The sequence below is a fragment of the Archocentrus centrarchus genome, chromosome 3 (assembly GCF_007364275.1).
Source record: "Archocentrus centrarchus isolate MPI-CPG fArcCen1 chromosome 3, fArcCen1, whole genome shotgun sequence".
In the NCBI taxonomy this organism is placed as follows: Eukaryota; Metazoa; Chordata; class Actinopteri; order Cichliformes; family Cichlidae; genus Archocentrus; species Archocentrus centrarchus.
The window spans coordinates 32468476-32486439 of NC_044348.1; the positions used below are offsets into that span (position 1 = coordinate 32468476).

General features: G+C 40.2%; 1 protein-coding gene across 1 annotated transcript in view; it reads left to right on the top strand.

Annotated features, from left to right (window-relative positions):
- The window catches only part of cdh8 (cadherin 8), a 94539-nt gene extending 77091 nt beyond the window's left edge, over positions 1-17448 (top strand). Inside the window, exons 8-12 of the mRNA XM_030723870.1 lie at positions 6621-6757; positions 9196-9317; positions 10056-10173; positions 14933-15184; positions 15346-17448. Coding sequence (XP_030579730.1) covers positions 6621-6757; positions 9196-9317; positions 10056-10173; positions 14933-15184; positions 15346-15839 — 1123 coding nt within the window. The 3' untranslated portion in view covers positions 15840-17448. The remainder of the gene's footprint in view (positions 1-6620; positions 6758-9195; positions 9318-10055; positions 10174-14932; positions 15185-15345) is intronic.
- The last annotated feature ends 516 nt before the right edge of the window (positions 17449-17964 follow it).

The following is a 17964-nucleotide window of genomic DNA, read 5'->3' on the forward strand; positions in this document are numbered from 1 at the left end:
CAGTGCTCTTATGTTTGTTGATGAAAGTCTGCGTCGGGGGAAAGAGACAAGGTAGTATATTACTGATTATTTTCTTACATTCTAAGCGTGTGAAAGCCCACTTTATCATTGAATACACTCATCTCATAATTGCATTGCAAGTGGGCGTACTTTTAATCGCTAGTTGTGTTCACATGCTCCTACTATTTGCTCTCTTCGGTGGGTAATTATTGAAAGAAAACATTATTTAATAATGAATGAGTGTGGCTGCAGATGGGAGCACCCTGCTGACATGATCTGCAATGAAACTGTCCAGATAGCAACATCCTGTCTTGGCCTGTGTTAAGTGTTTTGAACATGAAGCAGTCCAAACTGAGTCGCTGACGGATGTATCGTCATTTGCATTTTTGCAGTTTAGGTCCTTTTATCTTTCTTTATCATTTGAACTAATTACAGAGACAATTTCAGAGTTTTTAATCAGCAGTTGAATAATTCTGCAGAGAAATTGTTGCATTTGGAATGAATAGTTGCTCAAGGGCTTTATGTGGTTGTCGGGCCCCCCAATAACCCCTCTCCAGTCAAAGAAAAAAAAAGCCTTTTCAAAATGTTATCAAGAGCTTTTTTTTTTTTTTTTTTTTTTTAAATAAAGCTCATTCTCAAATTTTAATCCCAAATAAAAAGCAGATGAAATGGTGTCAAAATTATTTGCCAGTTTTTCAAAAGAACAAACACAAACAGCATAAACACAACCAGACATTAAGCACCACGTTGCATTTTGCAGCAACAATTTGCTTTACTCTGACACATTAAGTCCAGTCACACATTTTCCACCCACAATGCAAATCTTTAAGGTGATCTATTTAAGTGACATGAAAGAAATTGTTGTCATGGGGGGGCTTAATATGTTGCATCACCAAAGACCACTTAGAGTTTAGTATTAACATGTAATTATTCAGCAACCTTTAATCTCTGTAAATATACAGCCTGACAGAAGAATACAGGTTCAGCAACGCCTCATACAGGATACCAAGTCTTTTCTATAATACAGGAAATCTGCCTCATCATACAGCAAATCAGAAATTTAGAGTTTCTTACTGAGTAACACTTGGTCTTAAAAATATCATAGAAACCATAAAAATCTTTCTTAAATTATTTTTATTTGTCCAACCAAACCCAAAGAACGTCACAATGATTCACAGTAAAACTGAGCCAAAGTAACACATTTACACACCACAGAAGTGAGGTTTGAAAACTGAAATATTAACTGCACAGCGTGCAGTTTCTTCTGCTCCCAATTCAAATCATAAAATAGTTTGCTGATGTTTTCAAGTAGTGTGAGAATATTGACAATTAAAATCTGTCATACCTCAGGCAGAAGTCATGTTCAGGAACAAGGTGATATATTGGTACACACAGACACACAAACACACACTTTGTTAGTTGGGGAAGCAGCGTGCTGTTATCTGTGGTCAAAATAATTAAAAAAAAGAAATAAAAACCAAATGTTAAAGAATTAAATCTTAATGAACATGTTTGACATTGTTGTTGCACTACAAAGTGACAGTAAGTGTTTAAGGGAACAATGTGTAACTGACAGCTGACCAGAATCAAACACACTGTTGTTGAGCTGTACATATTCTACCTTTAAAATATTTTCTGATTATTTCAAAGAAGTAAAAAGAAAACTATGTGGAGAGAGTTATTTAGTGGTGAAATAAACAACAGAGATGCTACAGCGGAAACGATTGAAGCAACCAGATGAATGGGCCCATCCCTGGTGGTGGCGAGGTGGCATGAATGCTCACTTTACTGGGACCCCTTCAGCAGGTATCTCAGGGTCACCGGCGTTCACCTCTGAGCCTGTACACTTCGCCTGAGCAGGACAGCGGAGGGTTTCCATTTGGGAGATCTGACCAACCATCATCTTCTTGAACTGGTCTCAGCTGCTATGGCTATCTCCCTTTTTCATTGTTTGGGCTCTAAGCTGATCTTCTGAAAGACATAACGCACTGATGTTGCCAGTAGTCCACAGCAGCCAACTTAAATGGGAAATAAGGCTGCTCACCATCCTTTGGCAATGGCCTCATCAGCCAGATCTTGGTGCTTTCTTTAGAATGTGAGAAATTGAGAGCCTTGAGATGCTTTTAGTGCACCTAGACAAGAGAATTGTGTTTGGATTGAAAGCAGCCACTGACGCCTCTTCTGGGAAGACGAGCTTTCTCCTGAGATCGACTTGCATCTCCCGTTCGAAAGTTTGGTGCAGCATAAAGTTCAGGTTCTTTGCTGTTGTTCTTGCCTTTGAAGCCTTATCTCCTTCCCTTTGAAACCTAATAGCTCCGATTGGTAGGACTGGATGTTAATTAGCTTTGACCCTCTGGAAGTCTGTCCATTTGGCGATTACTGAAATGACCTTATTGTGTCTCCACCTGTAACGGCCTTTCCACAGAGCTTTGGGTAGCCAGTTTCTGTAATATTTGATTCAAACATTGGTTTAAAATACGTGGTTTTCATACTTTATTACACATAAATCAGTCATTCAGTCAACTCTATATTTTCCTCCACCCTCCTCTCTGTTTTTCTCTTCTTAGTCTCTTAATTTTTTTGTTTTTCTAAAAGAACATGTTCTCCAAAAGAAAGCTATGGTTAGCAAAGGTGGATCTATAGCCGTGTAGTGGCAGCAGTAATAGCACCATTAGTTGGACGCTCTCCTGCCATCATCTGAACGAGCGCTTGAGTCGACCCGTCTGATTAGAATCACTCTCTGTCTTAATCCCCCTCCCGCCAGACCAGACCAAACCAGTTTGAGTCGAAACCACTCGGGGCGAGTGCTCTGGTGGGCTGCCATGTCCTCTGCACTCAGGAGACAAACAACCCCTTAGCTGTACTTAATGCATCCAACCAATAACATTTCAGGTGCACTCCATGAAATACTCCCTCAGTACAGCTTCTCTCTGGAGCCTGTGCTGTCGTTTTCGACCTGACTGATCACAAACAAAAAGCAATGTGACATCTGGCAGTCACTAAGGTTGTCTGACGCAAACTGCTGGATTTCATATAATACCTGTGAGTGTATTTTATATCAAAATATTGATACAGTGACAGGCATCGGTAAAATACTCTCAACACTTTGATTTTCATGTTTTTCTTCATTCAAGTTTTCTTACTGGTACTTTTGCTTTTGAAGGAAATTATGGGAACGTAATGAAATTGCTGTGTAATGGCACAGCTGACATGCTACATATGGTAATACAAGCAGTCAAGCAAAGGAGATGGTTTTGAAATGAATGGAAATTTGATGTCAGTCAGGTAAAGACCTTCAATTTCACAGGGATATTTTTCCTGTATTTTTAATGTTATTTATAGTATAGATTATTTGTGACTCTCACGCAAATCATGTTCCCCATTAAAAGGGCCTGAAAATGAAGCTGAATAAGCCGTTGTGTTCAAACACAAATGGTTTACATCTGTGATCCTCCCGGGGGAATAACTGACCTAATAACAAGCAGGAATGTCAGAGGCATTTTTTTTTTCCTCTCCGGACCAAAAATAATGTTCTCGATCTTTTCACCTTATATTCTTCCAACTTGTGCAGGTGCTCATTCACTCACATTCACACTCAAACGAAGATAAAACCTGAGCCAAACACAATGCACGACTCTGCTATCGGCTGCTTAGCCTATAGGAGACAGACCAGTACGTTCCCCCGGCACATATTAGGTACTATTTATACATGTTATTGTGTGATATTTGCAGCAACAGCATGTCCAAAAACAAATAGTCACATGAGAAGCTGTGCTGTGGTGCATAGTTTGGCCACTATAAACTACTAATGACTTCATTTCATTTTAAAATGTAACGCTTCCTTTATAATGACTAAGTTACTTTTTTGAACTCATTTGTACTTATGAAACTGTTACACAATATTTAGCAGCATCGTGAAACTTTCACTTGCTTTTTCACTGCATTTGAAAATGTTAATGATGTCATCAGGGTTCATTTGTCAGGCTCCCTCCAAAGAATAGAAGTCATATGTAAAATCATTTCATTTTAACTTTAAATGAGGAGATTCTTCTTTTTTATGTGTACATTTTTTTTCACTCACATATAAACTTCAGATTGAGTTACAGAGTAACTGAGTTACTGAGCCTAATTTTGGGAAAAGTAAAAAATTTAAGGTCTTATTCAGTATATAATCGAATCATTAGTGCCATCACAATGATTCATTTAGCACTTCCTGCATAGGCTCTCAGCACAGTAAAAGTTTCAGTGTTATGGATTGATGCAAAGCACATTGTTGTATTAGTCAAAAGCAAATGCAATTTTTCATCTTCATTTTAACATTAAATACAAAAATAATATATAATATGTAATAAGTTTTGTTTCTTAGCCTACATTATTAACTAAAGAAGACTTTGTGATAGAAAAGAGAAATGACCACAGTCACCATCATAAACAGACCAACAGAGAAGTCCTGACCCGGCCTTACTGTTTGATAGACAGGTGAAAAATGCAGTGCAGACCACTTAAAAAAAACAGTAAAAATTATAACTTAGTTATTTAAGCTTGTGTTCCACTGATGCACGATGATGATGTTTGTAGTGATTCTACACACTGAATGCATTTGGATGTCAGCTGCACCACTTATAAAATATTTGCCACAAACAGCCTCTGCATGATGTTTCCCTGTTTGACTTCGGTGTGTCCACTGCCTTTAAAAAAAAACAAAAACGATGTGATGGAAACACACGGACGCGTGAACACATTTGCACCCGTTCTCATATCACACTCAGGAAAACTGCGCACGTATAATGTTGGATATCATTTTTTATTTGCTTTTAATTCTTTTCACATCACGTTGTCAGTTTGAGTGACAGGTGGCAGAACATTTCAGGGTCTGTCTCCTCGCTTCCACGTGAGGCTGTCAGAGTTTGACTGGGATCCACTCAGTCTGCAGGAGAGAGGCTGCTCCCAGGTGGGTTGCTGCTGTCTGCCTGTCTTGAAAGTGCTTCGCGTCTGCAGGCCAAGAGAGAAAGAGAAGGAGCGGTGGGGTGTTGGTGGGGGGGGGGGGGTCCTTATGGACCTCTTCCAGCCCGGCGTCTAGAGGATTTTACACCATTTCATCTCAAAAATGGAAATGTCATGGCTCGGTACATCTCCCCAACAATTGGAATCTGGGCCAGTGGTTTATTTATTTCATTTCCTACCATTTTTGTATAAGTAGCAACCTTCTTCATATAAATAGTTATTGTGACTTTGTCTTTGGCATTTTCTAGGGCTCTTTTTTTTCCTCTGCATTCCTTCCCATTCTCCTTTTCCATTCATTCTCTATATAAATACTGCAGATTTCCTGCCAACAGGTCTGCACTGAAAGGGAGGAGCAGCTCCAGTACGAGACAGAATGAGACCCAGGGTGAGGAAGGAAGGGAGACGGGGCGAGCAGTGCGCCTGATGGCTGGGATGTCTGTCTGGGGAAGGGGGTTTGCTAAGAATTGGATAGGGGGATTGGATTAGTAAGAGCTTGTGACCCAGCTGGATGGAAAAGAAGAAAAAAAAAAAACTTTTGCAAAATTGTGGGTGGATGGGAGGGTGGGGTACTGTGAGGAAAGATGTGAGAGTGAGACAGAGAGACAGTAACAGGGACAGTGTGTCCTGGAGGGATGGAAACACTTGTGCAATACATGCAATTAGCTCACGTGAATCACTGCAGCCTTGTGTTTTGGGTGTGTAGGATGTTTATGACAGTCATAGATAATGGCAAATGAAATGTGTGAAACCAAAGATGACCCATAATGACAGATTCTTTTTTAGTCAGTTTTGTGTGGGCTCGTCCCAAGAATTGGCACTGTGCGCATTGCAACATGAAAGAGCGATTTCACAGCTTCAAGTGGCATCAGAAAATTCTCTTTTATGTGCATTCCAATTTCATACCCCGTGCTTCAGTTCTTTTTTTTTTTTTTCTGGAGAGTTTTATGTGTTGCCGCTGTATTTTTTATTTTTTTTTTAAAGACTGTACAAGTCTCAGCCAGTATGTCACAGGCAGGGTCAATTCAATCTGACAAAAGGACAGTTGTGAAAAAGTAAATAAATGCCGTTCTGTTTATTTGTATCCATCTAAAATGGTATCAGTTTAAAAAAAAAATGCTAAAATCAGTCAAGGGCACTCTTGATAAGCAGGTCACTGGTTTACTTCTATTGCATCCATTACCTCCCCCACCCCACACACCCCCATGCCCCTCTGTTGTTAGAGTATTGTATGTGACACAATGCTGTCCTAACTCATTAATGCAAAGCCTTTGGGAGCCATTGAGTGTTGACAGATCCCAAACAGGGTTAACAGCGGCGCATCCCTAACCCTGACATAACATGTAGTAATGGTCTTTTTTGCAGGAGGAGTCATTGCCTTGATGGGGGGAGGACTTCTAGGCTTTAATGTCCCCTGCGGCTCATGTGCTGGCAATAATTATTTCCTCAGATGATAATTATTGATTTCCTATTGTTTTTTTAAATGCACATTGATCTGCAGGTTTCTCCTGATGAATTATGGCCCCGGCCACAACACCCAGAGGATTACAAAGGATGCTTCAGTGGTGCTGCCGCAGGAGCGTTTGGCTCAAATTTCTGGTGTTTGTTTATCTTGGAAGGTACTTCATTGATCGGCACACAGATCTGGAGAGACAGTTCAACATTAACGTGGAAGATGGCAAGATCACACTGGCCAAGCCGCTGGACAGAGAGACAGACATGTGGCACAATATTACAGTAACCGCCACAGAAGTCAGTAAGTAGCATTTTCTCCCCTGCTGTGCACATTGTTCCTTATGATTTGGAATGGCCTCAGTGTCCTCAGCATACAATCAGACTGAAGTTTTAAAAAATGGGTAACAGCAGGAACGCACGCATGCTGTCTCCTTCCTTGGAACAACTTCACGGGTGTTCTCAGTCAAAGGAATCACTGACTTGGTACACAAAGTTCTCTGTTCAACAGTATAGAGCTTTGTACACCAGCACTTTTAATCGCTCCAAGAGTATGGCACAAACAATTAGCATTTGAATCCACAGAGGCATTAAATACGTTAATTTGCTGAGTTTTGATTGAATTAAACAGCTCAGTAGTCAATTTGTGAAAGTGCAAGAACATTAAGACGTATCAAATAAACAGTTTTAAAGACATGCTCCAGAGTGGATTGCTCCAACGCCAGCATCCATTACAGATTAGAGAACATCTGCGAACCGCAAAACTCACTGACTACGTAGAAAATCTTGCCGGCAGAGCTACAAACAGCTCCAACCATATGTAAGGCTTTATTTGCATACAGATTGTTTCAGGGGGGCTGTATGTTGTGATAAAGCTTAATGTACCCCTTTAAGCTATTGGAATAGAAATTTACACAGCTTGTAACTTTTTTCTGTCTGATTCCACTCTGTCGCTTCCTCCTCTCTCTGTCTCATCGTCTCTCCGTCCCTTTCTTTCTTCAGTCAAAGGAAACACATATTAATTGTCAGGATGGAAAAAAATGAAAGCTCGTACAATGTCATAATGTTTTGGCCATGTAGTAAAGACAAATCCCACCATCGCAGCAGCCCGTTGGAGGAACTGAATGTGTCTCATTTGATAAGCTTGTTCCCCTGTCATGTCGTGCACCCGTACATTGAAAGCACATTTTCATGCCTCTTGGCAAAGTAACTGTGGCTTGAGATAGTGGCATCTCTGAACACCTAATAGGAATTTGCCAAAATAAATACAGCAGTTTTGCTATTCTTCACAGATGGGGAGAGGAAGCCGGTGTCTTCTCTGGCGTGAAAAGCAATAGATGTGTTCCCAGTTCTATCCCGATGCCATTTGCCACCCAAACCGAGGAGCGTTCTGCTGCCTCGCACCAGTTGAGATCTGACTAATCAGATTCTATTCCCTGTCTGCTACTAGGGGAAAATCGCTTGCAGGGGGAGGGCACACTTTCTCCCCTCCCTCTGCTCTAATCCATCTATCACTGTCTATCAGACTGTCAATTTCCACTCACCTCACTGCTTACCTCTTTCTCAATTCATCTCCTGGAAAGGCAGAAGCCCCTGAATTTCTCAGCCGTCCTCTGCTTTCTGTTTACGTTTGATTAAAAATCGATTAAAATGAAAGAATAAAAGTAGAAATGTAAATAATCCTGTATTTCAAGCTCATAAATGTATATTAATGTACTCTTCCAGTTAAAGTGTGACTGTGTGACTTTTTAAAGACAGCAGCAGCTGGAGTGGCCAGAGTTATGCTAGTGCATGAGCAATAAAAGGCAGTCTAACTCATTTGATTGCGCTGCTGCTGCAGCTTCACCGAGTCTGATGTGGCCAGTTGTTTACGGCAGATCCAATCAGAAAACTTTGGGACGATATGATCGCATTTGCTGACCTTATGATTTGTTACCTGTTACACATTATTAACTCCGTTATAGATAAACATGTCATCAAGATAGCTGACTCGAGATGATCTTGGAAAATTAAGGCAAACTAGGCAACTACAATTACCGTTCAAGGAATCGTTGGTGTACACCTAAAATATCGCTGCAAAGCTTTTTCATAAATCATTAAACATACAAATCGATAAAAATCATTTTAATAAAAATCACTGTTGTCACTGGTCACAGTGACACAGCCCTCTCGGGGCCACATTAATAGATAATTGCTTTTAAAGTTGGCATTTGCACCACTGATTAATAAATACACCATTCACAGAGACCCTCGAAAAGGACTGTCAATTACTGGTGATGAATAATTCCAATCAAAATCTAATCTAATTAAACTGCCTTTTATTGTCTTTTTAGACTTCAGTTACCAACGACTTATTAATATTCATGTTTTAACCCTCATGTTTTAAACATTACAGTGTACAAGGGATTTTCAAAAGCACTTTGAATGGGATTTTTTTTTTCCCCCCATTTCTGTTGCCTAGAATCCTGTTTTGCATCGTTGATACCGGCTGAAATTTAGATTGATGTGGCTTATCATCTGTCCTCCCATCAGCCCAGGAAATGAAGGGAGAAATAACGATAGAAAATAAAGGAAATTAAAACTAGGTCACAGAATTTACCTGGCATTTCAAGTATAACGTTCTTTTTTCCATCACTGTCTCTTCTTATTTATTCATCTCCACTTTTCCTCTCCATCTTTTGATTCCTTTTGATTCTTTCTTTCTATCTTTCTATCTTTCTATCTATCTATCTATCTAATTAGGAAATCACAGTCAGATATCAAGGGCAGTTGTGGCCATCAGAGTAATGGACATTAACGACAATGCACCTGAATTTGCCACTGAATATGAGGCCTTTCTATGTGAAAATGGAAAGCCTGGACAGGTAAGGAAAGAAATGACTCATTCATCAAAGCAGTGATCTATCAATTTCTTACTCTCTGTCCTTTTCTTTCTCTTTCTCCTCCTTTGTAATGATTGGCCACAGTGAATTATAGGCTATTTATTTCACTGGGAAACTACGGAGGTGGGAGTACGGTGCTTTTTCTCTGCAACGGTCCTCCCTCCACACTGTGTGTGCAGAGCAAAGGGGAAATGAGAGCAGTCAGGATTGATCAGAGTGGATCATAATTCAAGACTGTCTTTCATGTCCTCCTCCAGATGGCACAATGCTTCCCCCAGCCAAAAATCCCGGACAAGTGCTTAGCATTCACCTTCTCATCAATCGACCTCATTCATGGGACCTGTGTATGTACCATAGGGAGCTTTATTGAAAGGAGGAAAGAAAAAAAAAGTAAACTGAAAAAAAAAGATGAAACTGTCCTGCCGGGCCTGAATTCTAATTTCCAATAAATCATAAAGACATACAGTGTGATAAGACCTATGATGACAGATTAACAGATAGAGCCAGGAGCCTGAAAGTGTGCCAGACTAGACAGGACCTCATTGATAATAATCTCAAACTCCAGGAATGAATAGGCCATATATTTCATCAGGTGGGATCCAGCTACTATTACACTGAGGCAATCTGCAGTGGCAAAAACAGAGTAATGAACAGGCTGCCTCCTCTAATGGTTCTGAGCCCTCCTCTGTAAATCTGCTTTTCTATCTGTTTTCAACACAGGTGATCCAGACTGTCAGTGCAGTGGACAAAGATGACCCAATCCAAGGCCATTACTTTGACTATCGGTTAGTGCCGGAGATGCTGAACAACCCCAATTTTACCATCAAAAACAACCAAGGTGAGAAGCAAACAGCATCAGAAAAAAAAAAAAACTCTTCTGTGGCAGAATGACTGAAGTTTCTGTACATTTTTCCAATGACTTTCCAGTCCAATCTCTAACCCGCGGCATGTTAGCCATACTGGAGATGAAATCTGGTGGATCAGTGTAGCTCACAATTAGCAGATGTGAAATTGTCTGGACACCAGCTTCTTTTTACTCCCCAGTGCGTTTTGAGGGAAACTAAATGAATGGGATCCAAATGGCTCTTGCTGGTATTCTTTCAGCTCAATGTAGGGTGACTTCCTGGGAGCTGTTGCAGTGTTGCAGATGGTACTAAATTTATTTGCTAAATACTCTGATTGGCTTATTTGCCGTTTTGTCTTGTTTTTTTTTTTTTTGTTTCATTCCTCTTCTCTTGCCTCTCCTTCATTACTGGCTCTGAACCGCCTGTGTTCACCATGAGTTGTGTAATAGTTTCAGCTTGCGGCAGAAAGATCTTCATATGGTACAAGCCTTCTGTTTCGATGTGGAGGCTCCTGGCTAATTTACTGCTACCTCTCTTTGATGCAGGAGGAGTTTGTATAAATCAGGTCATCAAGTGGACTACCACTTCTTTATTTTTTTAATCAAACCTGCAAAAATCCCATCAAGTCCTGAAAGGGGGGCTGTGCCAGCACAGACTTGCTTCAAATGACTTTGTCTTGACTGTGGATCATCTTCAGAGTTTATAAAACATGCATGCCCCTGAACTCTGCCCCTTTTGTGAAGAGATTTAATGGTTTCTTAAGATGATGTAACAGATAAAACCTCCACTCGAAAAGATTCAAAAAAGCACAGCTCCGTTTTTGACCAATCACAAAAAGACTTTCTCTTTCCTCACATGCCTGAAACCAAAGTAAATACGTGTTGTGCGTTGGCTCCATATATTACATACAGTACCATACCATAGCAGCCACTTGTCTATGTTGATTCTGAGCAGAAAAAAGCCGATCGCTCTATATTCCTCTGCACTTCAGTGACTATTTCTATCTGAGTCGGCAGCTGTGGGAGACACTTCAGTGAAGAGCGTCGGGCTCCTGTGAGCCTCTGTGTGCTGCTTTTGTTTGTGATGATTAGTCTAATTGTAGGGAATGCACAGTGAAGAGGTTAGGGGTTGCCTGCCATGGGGAACATGGTGACGGTTCTGACCGGCTATATAGAAGATATTGCATATATCCACAGTGATCCTTGTTTATTCAAATATACAGAGACCAATAGAAATTAAATTCCTACTTACCAACTGTGATGTTTCCTGTTTCTCCCTTATTTCAAGTTCATCTCTACGTGTCCTCTTGTTTGCTGTAATTTCCATGACCCTCAAACTATGTTATGAAGAAATGTCATATATACATAAACTGTTTATGTGTTTGCCTGCTTCAGAGGTGGAAAAAGTACAGGTATTCTTTACTTAAGTAAAAGTACAGATACTCGTGTCAAAAATAGTCCAGAAAAAGCTGAAGTACTGCTTCAACTTCTTTACTCAAGTAAAAGTGAAAGTACACACTCTGAAAGGTACTCAAAGTAAGGAAGTCAAAAGCAGGCATGAGGAATCCAACTTTTTTACTTTTGTTTTTCCTTTGCCTCCACACCAGAAAAACAGAAAAATGCTTGCAGTCGGGGGGTAAAGTGGGATTTGGAGGTGGGGAACTCTAAGGTCAGTCGTGGTTCAGCCTGAGGCCACTACAGTAATTTCTGTTGTGAGCACTTCTGTAGATTTTCTACTGTGATCAGCTGACCTCTGCTGCTGCTCTGAGGTTTACTGCTCTTTATGGATTTACACTGAATTCAACAAGATGTAAGCAGAAGTTTCAGGAGCGATCTTGGCTGATTTCTGTTCATACTGTCTTTATATTAGAGAGCATACAGCTGGTGTAAAGGTGGATTTCAGTGAATGAATCTCAGCATCATCAGCTTAAATTCAAATTCTGCTACACTTGATTAACCTGTAACTCTGACCATGCACACCACAGTCACCGAGCAGCAGTCCAACACAGAGCTTTACTTTAAATTCAGCACAGTACGGCAAGCTAACCAGTTTATGCTGCACTAAACTAACGAGTATTTGAATAACACAGAGTTAGTATATCTCAGTTTGTTTTGCAGGACATTTCACAGCGTGAAAATAAACAACTTCATATCATATTCAAAGCCAATATCTGATTTAAAAAAATGAGGACATTAGTACAGATACCTGAAAACTCCACTTAGGTACAACAACAAAATATTTGTACTTCGTTACTTCCCGTCTCATGTCTACTTTTCCCCTGGTTGCCAGAACATCTACTGAACACGCTCTACATACACAATCCACACAATATATACAAATTTAAACTACTTGTAACTGTAACCTGGTAACCCAGGACCTGATGTATTTTCCCTGCAAAGGGAGACAGACCAACATTTTAACTATACTTGTTGCTCCACTTCTACAAAACACAACAAAGTACTAGCGAGTTTGCCACCGAGTATAACAGTCAGTTTCAGGAATTGGTAAAGCTGGAAAAAAAATTCACAAATCCCAGCTTTCCTACCTTAATAACAAAGTAAACCATTGTAAAAGCACAGATTTCCAATTGCACTGAATTTGATAGCATTTTTATTTTATTTATTTATTTAAGATCATTGCGAGCTGTCCTCCAAGCTGGACAAATACCACAGGTCTCTTTGTCTGTGAGCTGACTCACAGACAAGTGTGCAGTACAACATTAGGAAGAGAAAATAAAAATACTACAAACACAGTCACATTACTGGTTATGGTACAGTACATACATAATGTCTAATCTAATTCTATGATTTCACCCCAGAATTAATAGTGTAAACTATTCGGAAAGCCTAAAGTTTTGTCATTATGCCCTTTTCCCCTCCTACAAGCGTGGAATTGTGTCTCTTATTGTACCCTGACTTGCTGAACCAGCTACAAGACAAAGGTTAGCGAGGAAAAAGTGCTTGCTAATGTAAATGTGCAGGCTAATTAGCCAATTAGCTGTACACTGAACAGCTTAAAACTTTACCAGCAAGTGTCAATTTAGATATTAATTATTGCTGTCCTTAGTCTTCATCACCACCGCTAAATGAGCCTTTACTGCAGGATAACGCTGAACTGTTCCTGCCCTTATAAACAACATTTACTGCCGCAAGTTAATTTTGTTAATGTTGTGACACCGAAAGGTTGTCAGTGAAACGTGTGGTCTGGCCGTCACGCTCGGCTGCGAGGAAACTTGTTCCTTTCTTTCTTTCATTTGATTATTTTGGTGTCTGTGCTCATCTTGTTGTATGCAGTGACATCAAGTCAATAACAGGAAGACAATAATGCTGCACATGGTTAACATTTGCATACAAAGAAATCAGACATAACGTGGTACGTGGTGTGAGCGCTCGGCACAGATACGAGAGAAGTGATCACAAACTGACACCTTAACCATTATGGATTTTTATTTCTGGACAAATCTGGCTCTACCAGCATGACCTCGTTCCCTTCTTAGATCCTTTCATGTTAGGTTATAAAACAGTTCATTTCTGTAGGTTTGGAGACTTCAGAGGCATCAGGACTTTGAAAGTGTTTAGACTGCTGGTGTCACTTCTGCTGTCACTACTGTCATTCGTAGCCTCCCACATATTAAGTTATTTATAGCGAATCTTAATTTAAATGAGCCTTTGCTTTTGTCATGATGACAATTAATATTTCAATGTACACAGTGTTCATCAGAACAAGAACAGTCAGTAGATGAAACACTGTTAAAGTGGCCTTATATATAAAAGATAATAAAAACAGCATTCTTGTAAATGGAGGGAGTTGAGTCTGTTTGAAGGTTATCTGCACAGCTGTCTTTCTCTCTGAGTAGAGACTCCTTCTGTGGATGGGCAGGAAATGTTTAATTCTATTTTTTACCATCAATAGTTGCCAGGAAAATGCAAATGATCTGCATAAGAGAACATGTCCCAATGGTTTACTTCACTATAGTTTATACTTGATACTATGCAGTGCTCAATGATCCAAATAAAAAGGGACATCTTGGTGCTCACAAAGCAGAGTGTATCACTTTGTGGCAGCACTCATAAGAAAATAAATCTGAGCATATGTTCACATCAATTACAGATTGTGCAAAGCAAATAATTCTATCATGAAGCATTCCATCTTTTGATTAAGTTTGCCCTGTCAACACGAATGTTTCAATTTGGCCCTTCTCTCTGTATCACCAGATCTGCTCTCCGCATACCCTCAAGCTGTGAGGCAAAGGTTAGACTATCAGAAATCTTGTATGTTTTCCATAAGATCAGCAGGAGTAGGTTCTTATGGGACTGCAAGTGTTTGATAATGTGAGGAGGGGAAGGAGTGCCAGCTAATGAGCAGACAGCTTCACAGAAGTGTCATCAAAGAGCAGCTGGCACCTTTCTGGGTCGACATGTGCCATCTTCTTAGCCAGTGTCGCCTGCCGTGGTCCCTTCATTTCCTCAGCTTTCAAAGAGGGGCGGCGAATTCGGGTTCACCTTTCTTCAGAATCCTCAAATTGGACTGTAGAGAAATGGAGGGAAGGTGGCTGAAATCTATCCGCAGCATTGGAACGTGAGGATGCTAAAAAGCCTAATGACGATTGATGTGAAATTAGTTTACCCTCATGCTGCACTGATCTTCACACAATTTAATAATAGAACTTCAGTCTGTCACCACCATGAATAATAATGGGGTTTTCTCATGCCCTTGCAAAAATTCATCTCTGGCTTTACATCTCTCTGACAGACAATTCAATCAGTGTTCTAGCCAAGCATGATACCTTCCGACGACAGAAACAGGAGATGTACTTCCTGCCAATCATCGTGACGGACAATGGGAATCCACCGATGAGCAGCACCAACACCTTGACGATCAGAGTCTGCGGGTGCAGCAAGGATGGCATTGTCCAGTCTTGCAACGTGGAGGCCTACGTGCTACCTATTGGACTTAGTATGGGGGCTCTGATCGCCATCCTCGCCTGCATTATACTGCTGTTAGGTGAGGTATCTTTTCTATTTTGCATTGTTACAGTAAAGAGGTTTTAAGAGATGTAGATCAAAAAGCTTGCATAAGCTATCCTCCATAAAATCCACTTGACCAATCCTAACCCAGTTTTCCTTGTGTTTTTCTGCCTATCTCTCAATTTTTCTTTGTGACAGTAATAGTGGTTCTTTTCGTGACCCTGAGGAGACACAAGAATGAGCCTCTGATTATCAAAGACGATGAGGATGTGAGGGAGAATATTATCCGTTACGATGACGAAGGAGGAGGCGAGGAGGACACAGAGGCATTCGACATCGCCACGCTTCAGAACCCGGATGGCATCAACGGGTACCTGCCACGCAAGGATATCAAGCCTGACCTGCAGTTTATGCCGCGGGCAGGCCAGCACTCGGGTCCAAATGGTGTGGATGTAGACGAATTCATCAACGTACGGCTCCACGAGGCGGACAATGATCCGACGGCACCACCTTACGACTCCATCCAGATCTATGGGTACGAGGGCCGGGGATCGATTGCCGGCTCCCTCAGCTCACTGGAGACAGCATCATCAGACTCTGATCAGAACTATGACTATCTCAGAGAGTGGGGTCCACGCTTCAGAAGACTTGGGGAGCTCTACTCTGTGGGTGAGAGTGACCGTGAGACCTGACCTTTGATTTCTTAAAAAAAACAAAAAAAAACAAAGACTTTCAAGATTTTTTTTTCTGTCCACATACTTGTGTATTAAATGCTAGGGGGATCGTTGGCTTTTAGAAACTGGTGTTTAAAAAGAAAAAAAAACAGTTAATAACAAGGAGGCCACCTTTTTGTAATCTTTTTAGAGTGAGGTATAGCAGTTGTCATCCACTATGTCAAGCGCATTGTAATTGTTCAGCCAAACAATGTCTTTATTAGGAGATCTATGATTCTTGTGGAGTGTAACTTAGATTACGTTGTGGAGTGTCTAGCAGTATTTTGGGTGTTAGTCATTTGCTGTGACTACCAGTAGCAGAAAAACCCTGGCATTGCTGGTAGTTGCCCGGTGAAAGGATATTTTTGGGTTCTCTGAAGCTTGAGCGGACCCCGTGCTCGATGCTCCGTGGACAACAGCTGGACTACAGAAGCTGCAGAGAGACTCGTTTCCGGTCTCCCTGAGCCACCCAGCTGATGGTGATTGGAAGGAACATGACAATGAAAAAGCAATATATGGTCTTCATTACAATGATGAATGTATGTATGATTTGAAAAAAGCAAAAAGACAAAACAGTATTGGCTTTAAGGTGAATTTGTTATCATTTGATATGTTCTCTGGTGGCCACATTTATAAACTATCTAAAGCCCGGAAAGGCTTGCTTTATACAACTCTTTGTATTTACATGCTACAGGTGTGGGTCACAAGCGTTACTAGCCTATAAAAGACTGAAGCGAAGACAAAAAAGAGAAATGTAGAAACTCTGAGGCCTTCTTTTTACAGAAGCAACATTAAATACAATTGTAATCTACTGTTTTTGACAAGAGATGTGTTGATTCTTCATTATCGTTCGATGAGTTTTTGTATATCTGCTCCTGAGTCATTTTTTTTCTGTGCTATTTGAAGTGAGTGTGTTCAGATTATTTCACATTCAACTATTTTTTTTTCCAACCACTTGAACACTATTTCATAACAGCCAGACCATATCATAAACTTACTGCAGTTGATGATGTAGATTAGATTTAAGCAGGCAAACAAGAGCTCTAGTTTACTGTAGCAATACAGATCAATTCATTAATTGGGACTTCAGAAACGGGATCTTTCTGACACATGCTAATTCTGTGTAAAATATATTTCATAATATATTCCGAGGTGCAGCGTCTGAGCACAATAGTCCAATTGAGAAGTATGTGACTCCTTTGAAACATCAAGTGTCATTTAGGAAACACAGATTGTGTTAACCCAAGAAAAATGAATTTGCGGATCGAGACCATGTGCATATTGTGCTTACACTGTATGATATCAATAAAAAAGACTTGTACTGTACATAGAGTTACTGCTAACGTCATTAGCTTTCAATGAGGTGGTAGGTTTTGTCTCTGCACGTTAGCTCTCGCACATTATGAGAATTTCAATGGCACTACAGCTGCGTGCATACTCAGTTTGTACTGATACAGTATTATGGCAGTTCTCGGTAGACTAAACAATATATATGGAATAGTCCTACATGCAGATCATATTTTCTACTGTGCTTTAATGCTTATAAATGTGTATGTTCAATTATTTACTCCCTGTACTGTAATCTAAGATACCCTGTATTGTTTCCTACTTTGTGAAATATATTTTTATAAATACTGCTGAATGAGTGTGGTTTTCTTACAGAGGTTAGAGGTCACCACCACATGCTTTTGAAGGACTGTGAGAATAATTTCCAGGTCAGTTTACTTGTGAGAGGAAGCAGAGTCACCTTTTGAAAAATGTCTGAGGAAATAACCTTCATGATATCAAGTCAGTGTCATCAAGGTTATTTATGCCCAGAGACTGCAAATAGTCAGAGGTGGCAAAAGTACAGGCATGCATTACTTAAGCAGAAGTACAGATACTTGCGTTTAAAAATACTCTGGTAAAAATTGAAGTACTGATTTAACTTCTTTACTGAAGTAAAAGTGAAAAAGTACACACTCTGAAATGTACTCAGAGTAAGGAAGTAAAAGTAGCTCTTTGGAGGATGTTTCTATTTTTGTGCAAAGCTAAGTGAACCTTGTGTTACAGATATTAATATAATGAAATATAATATTACATGTTAATACAAATGTTATTCCAA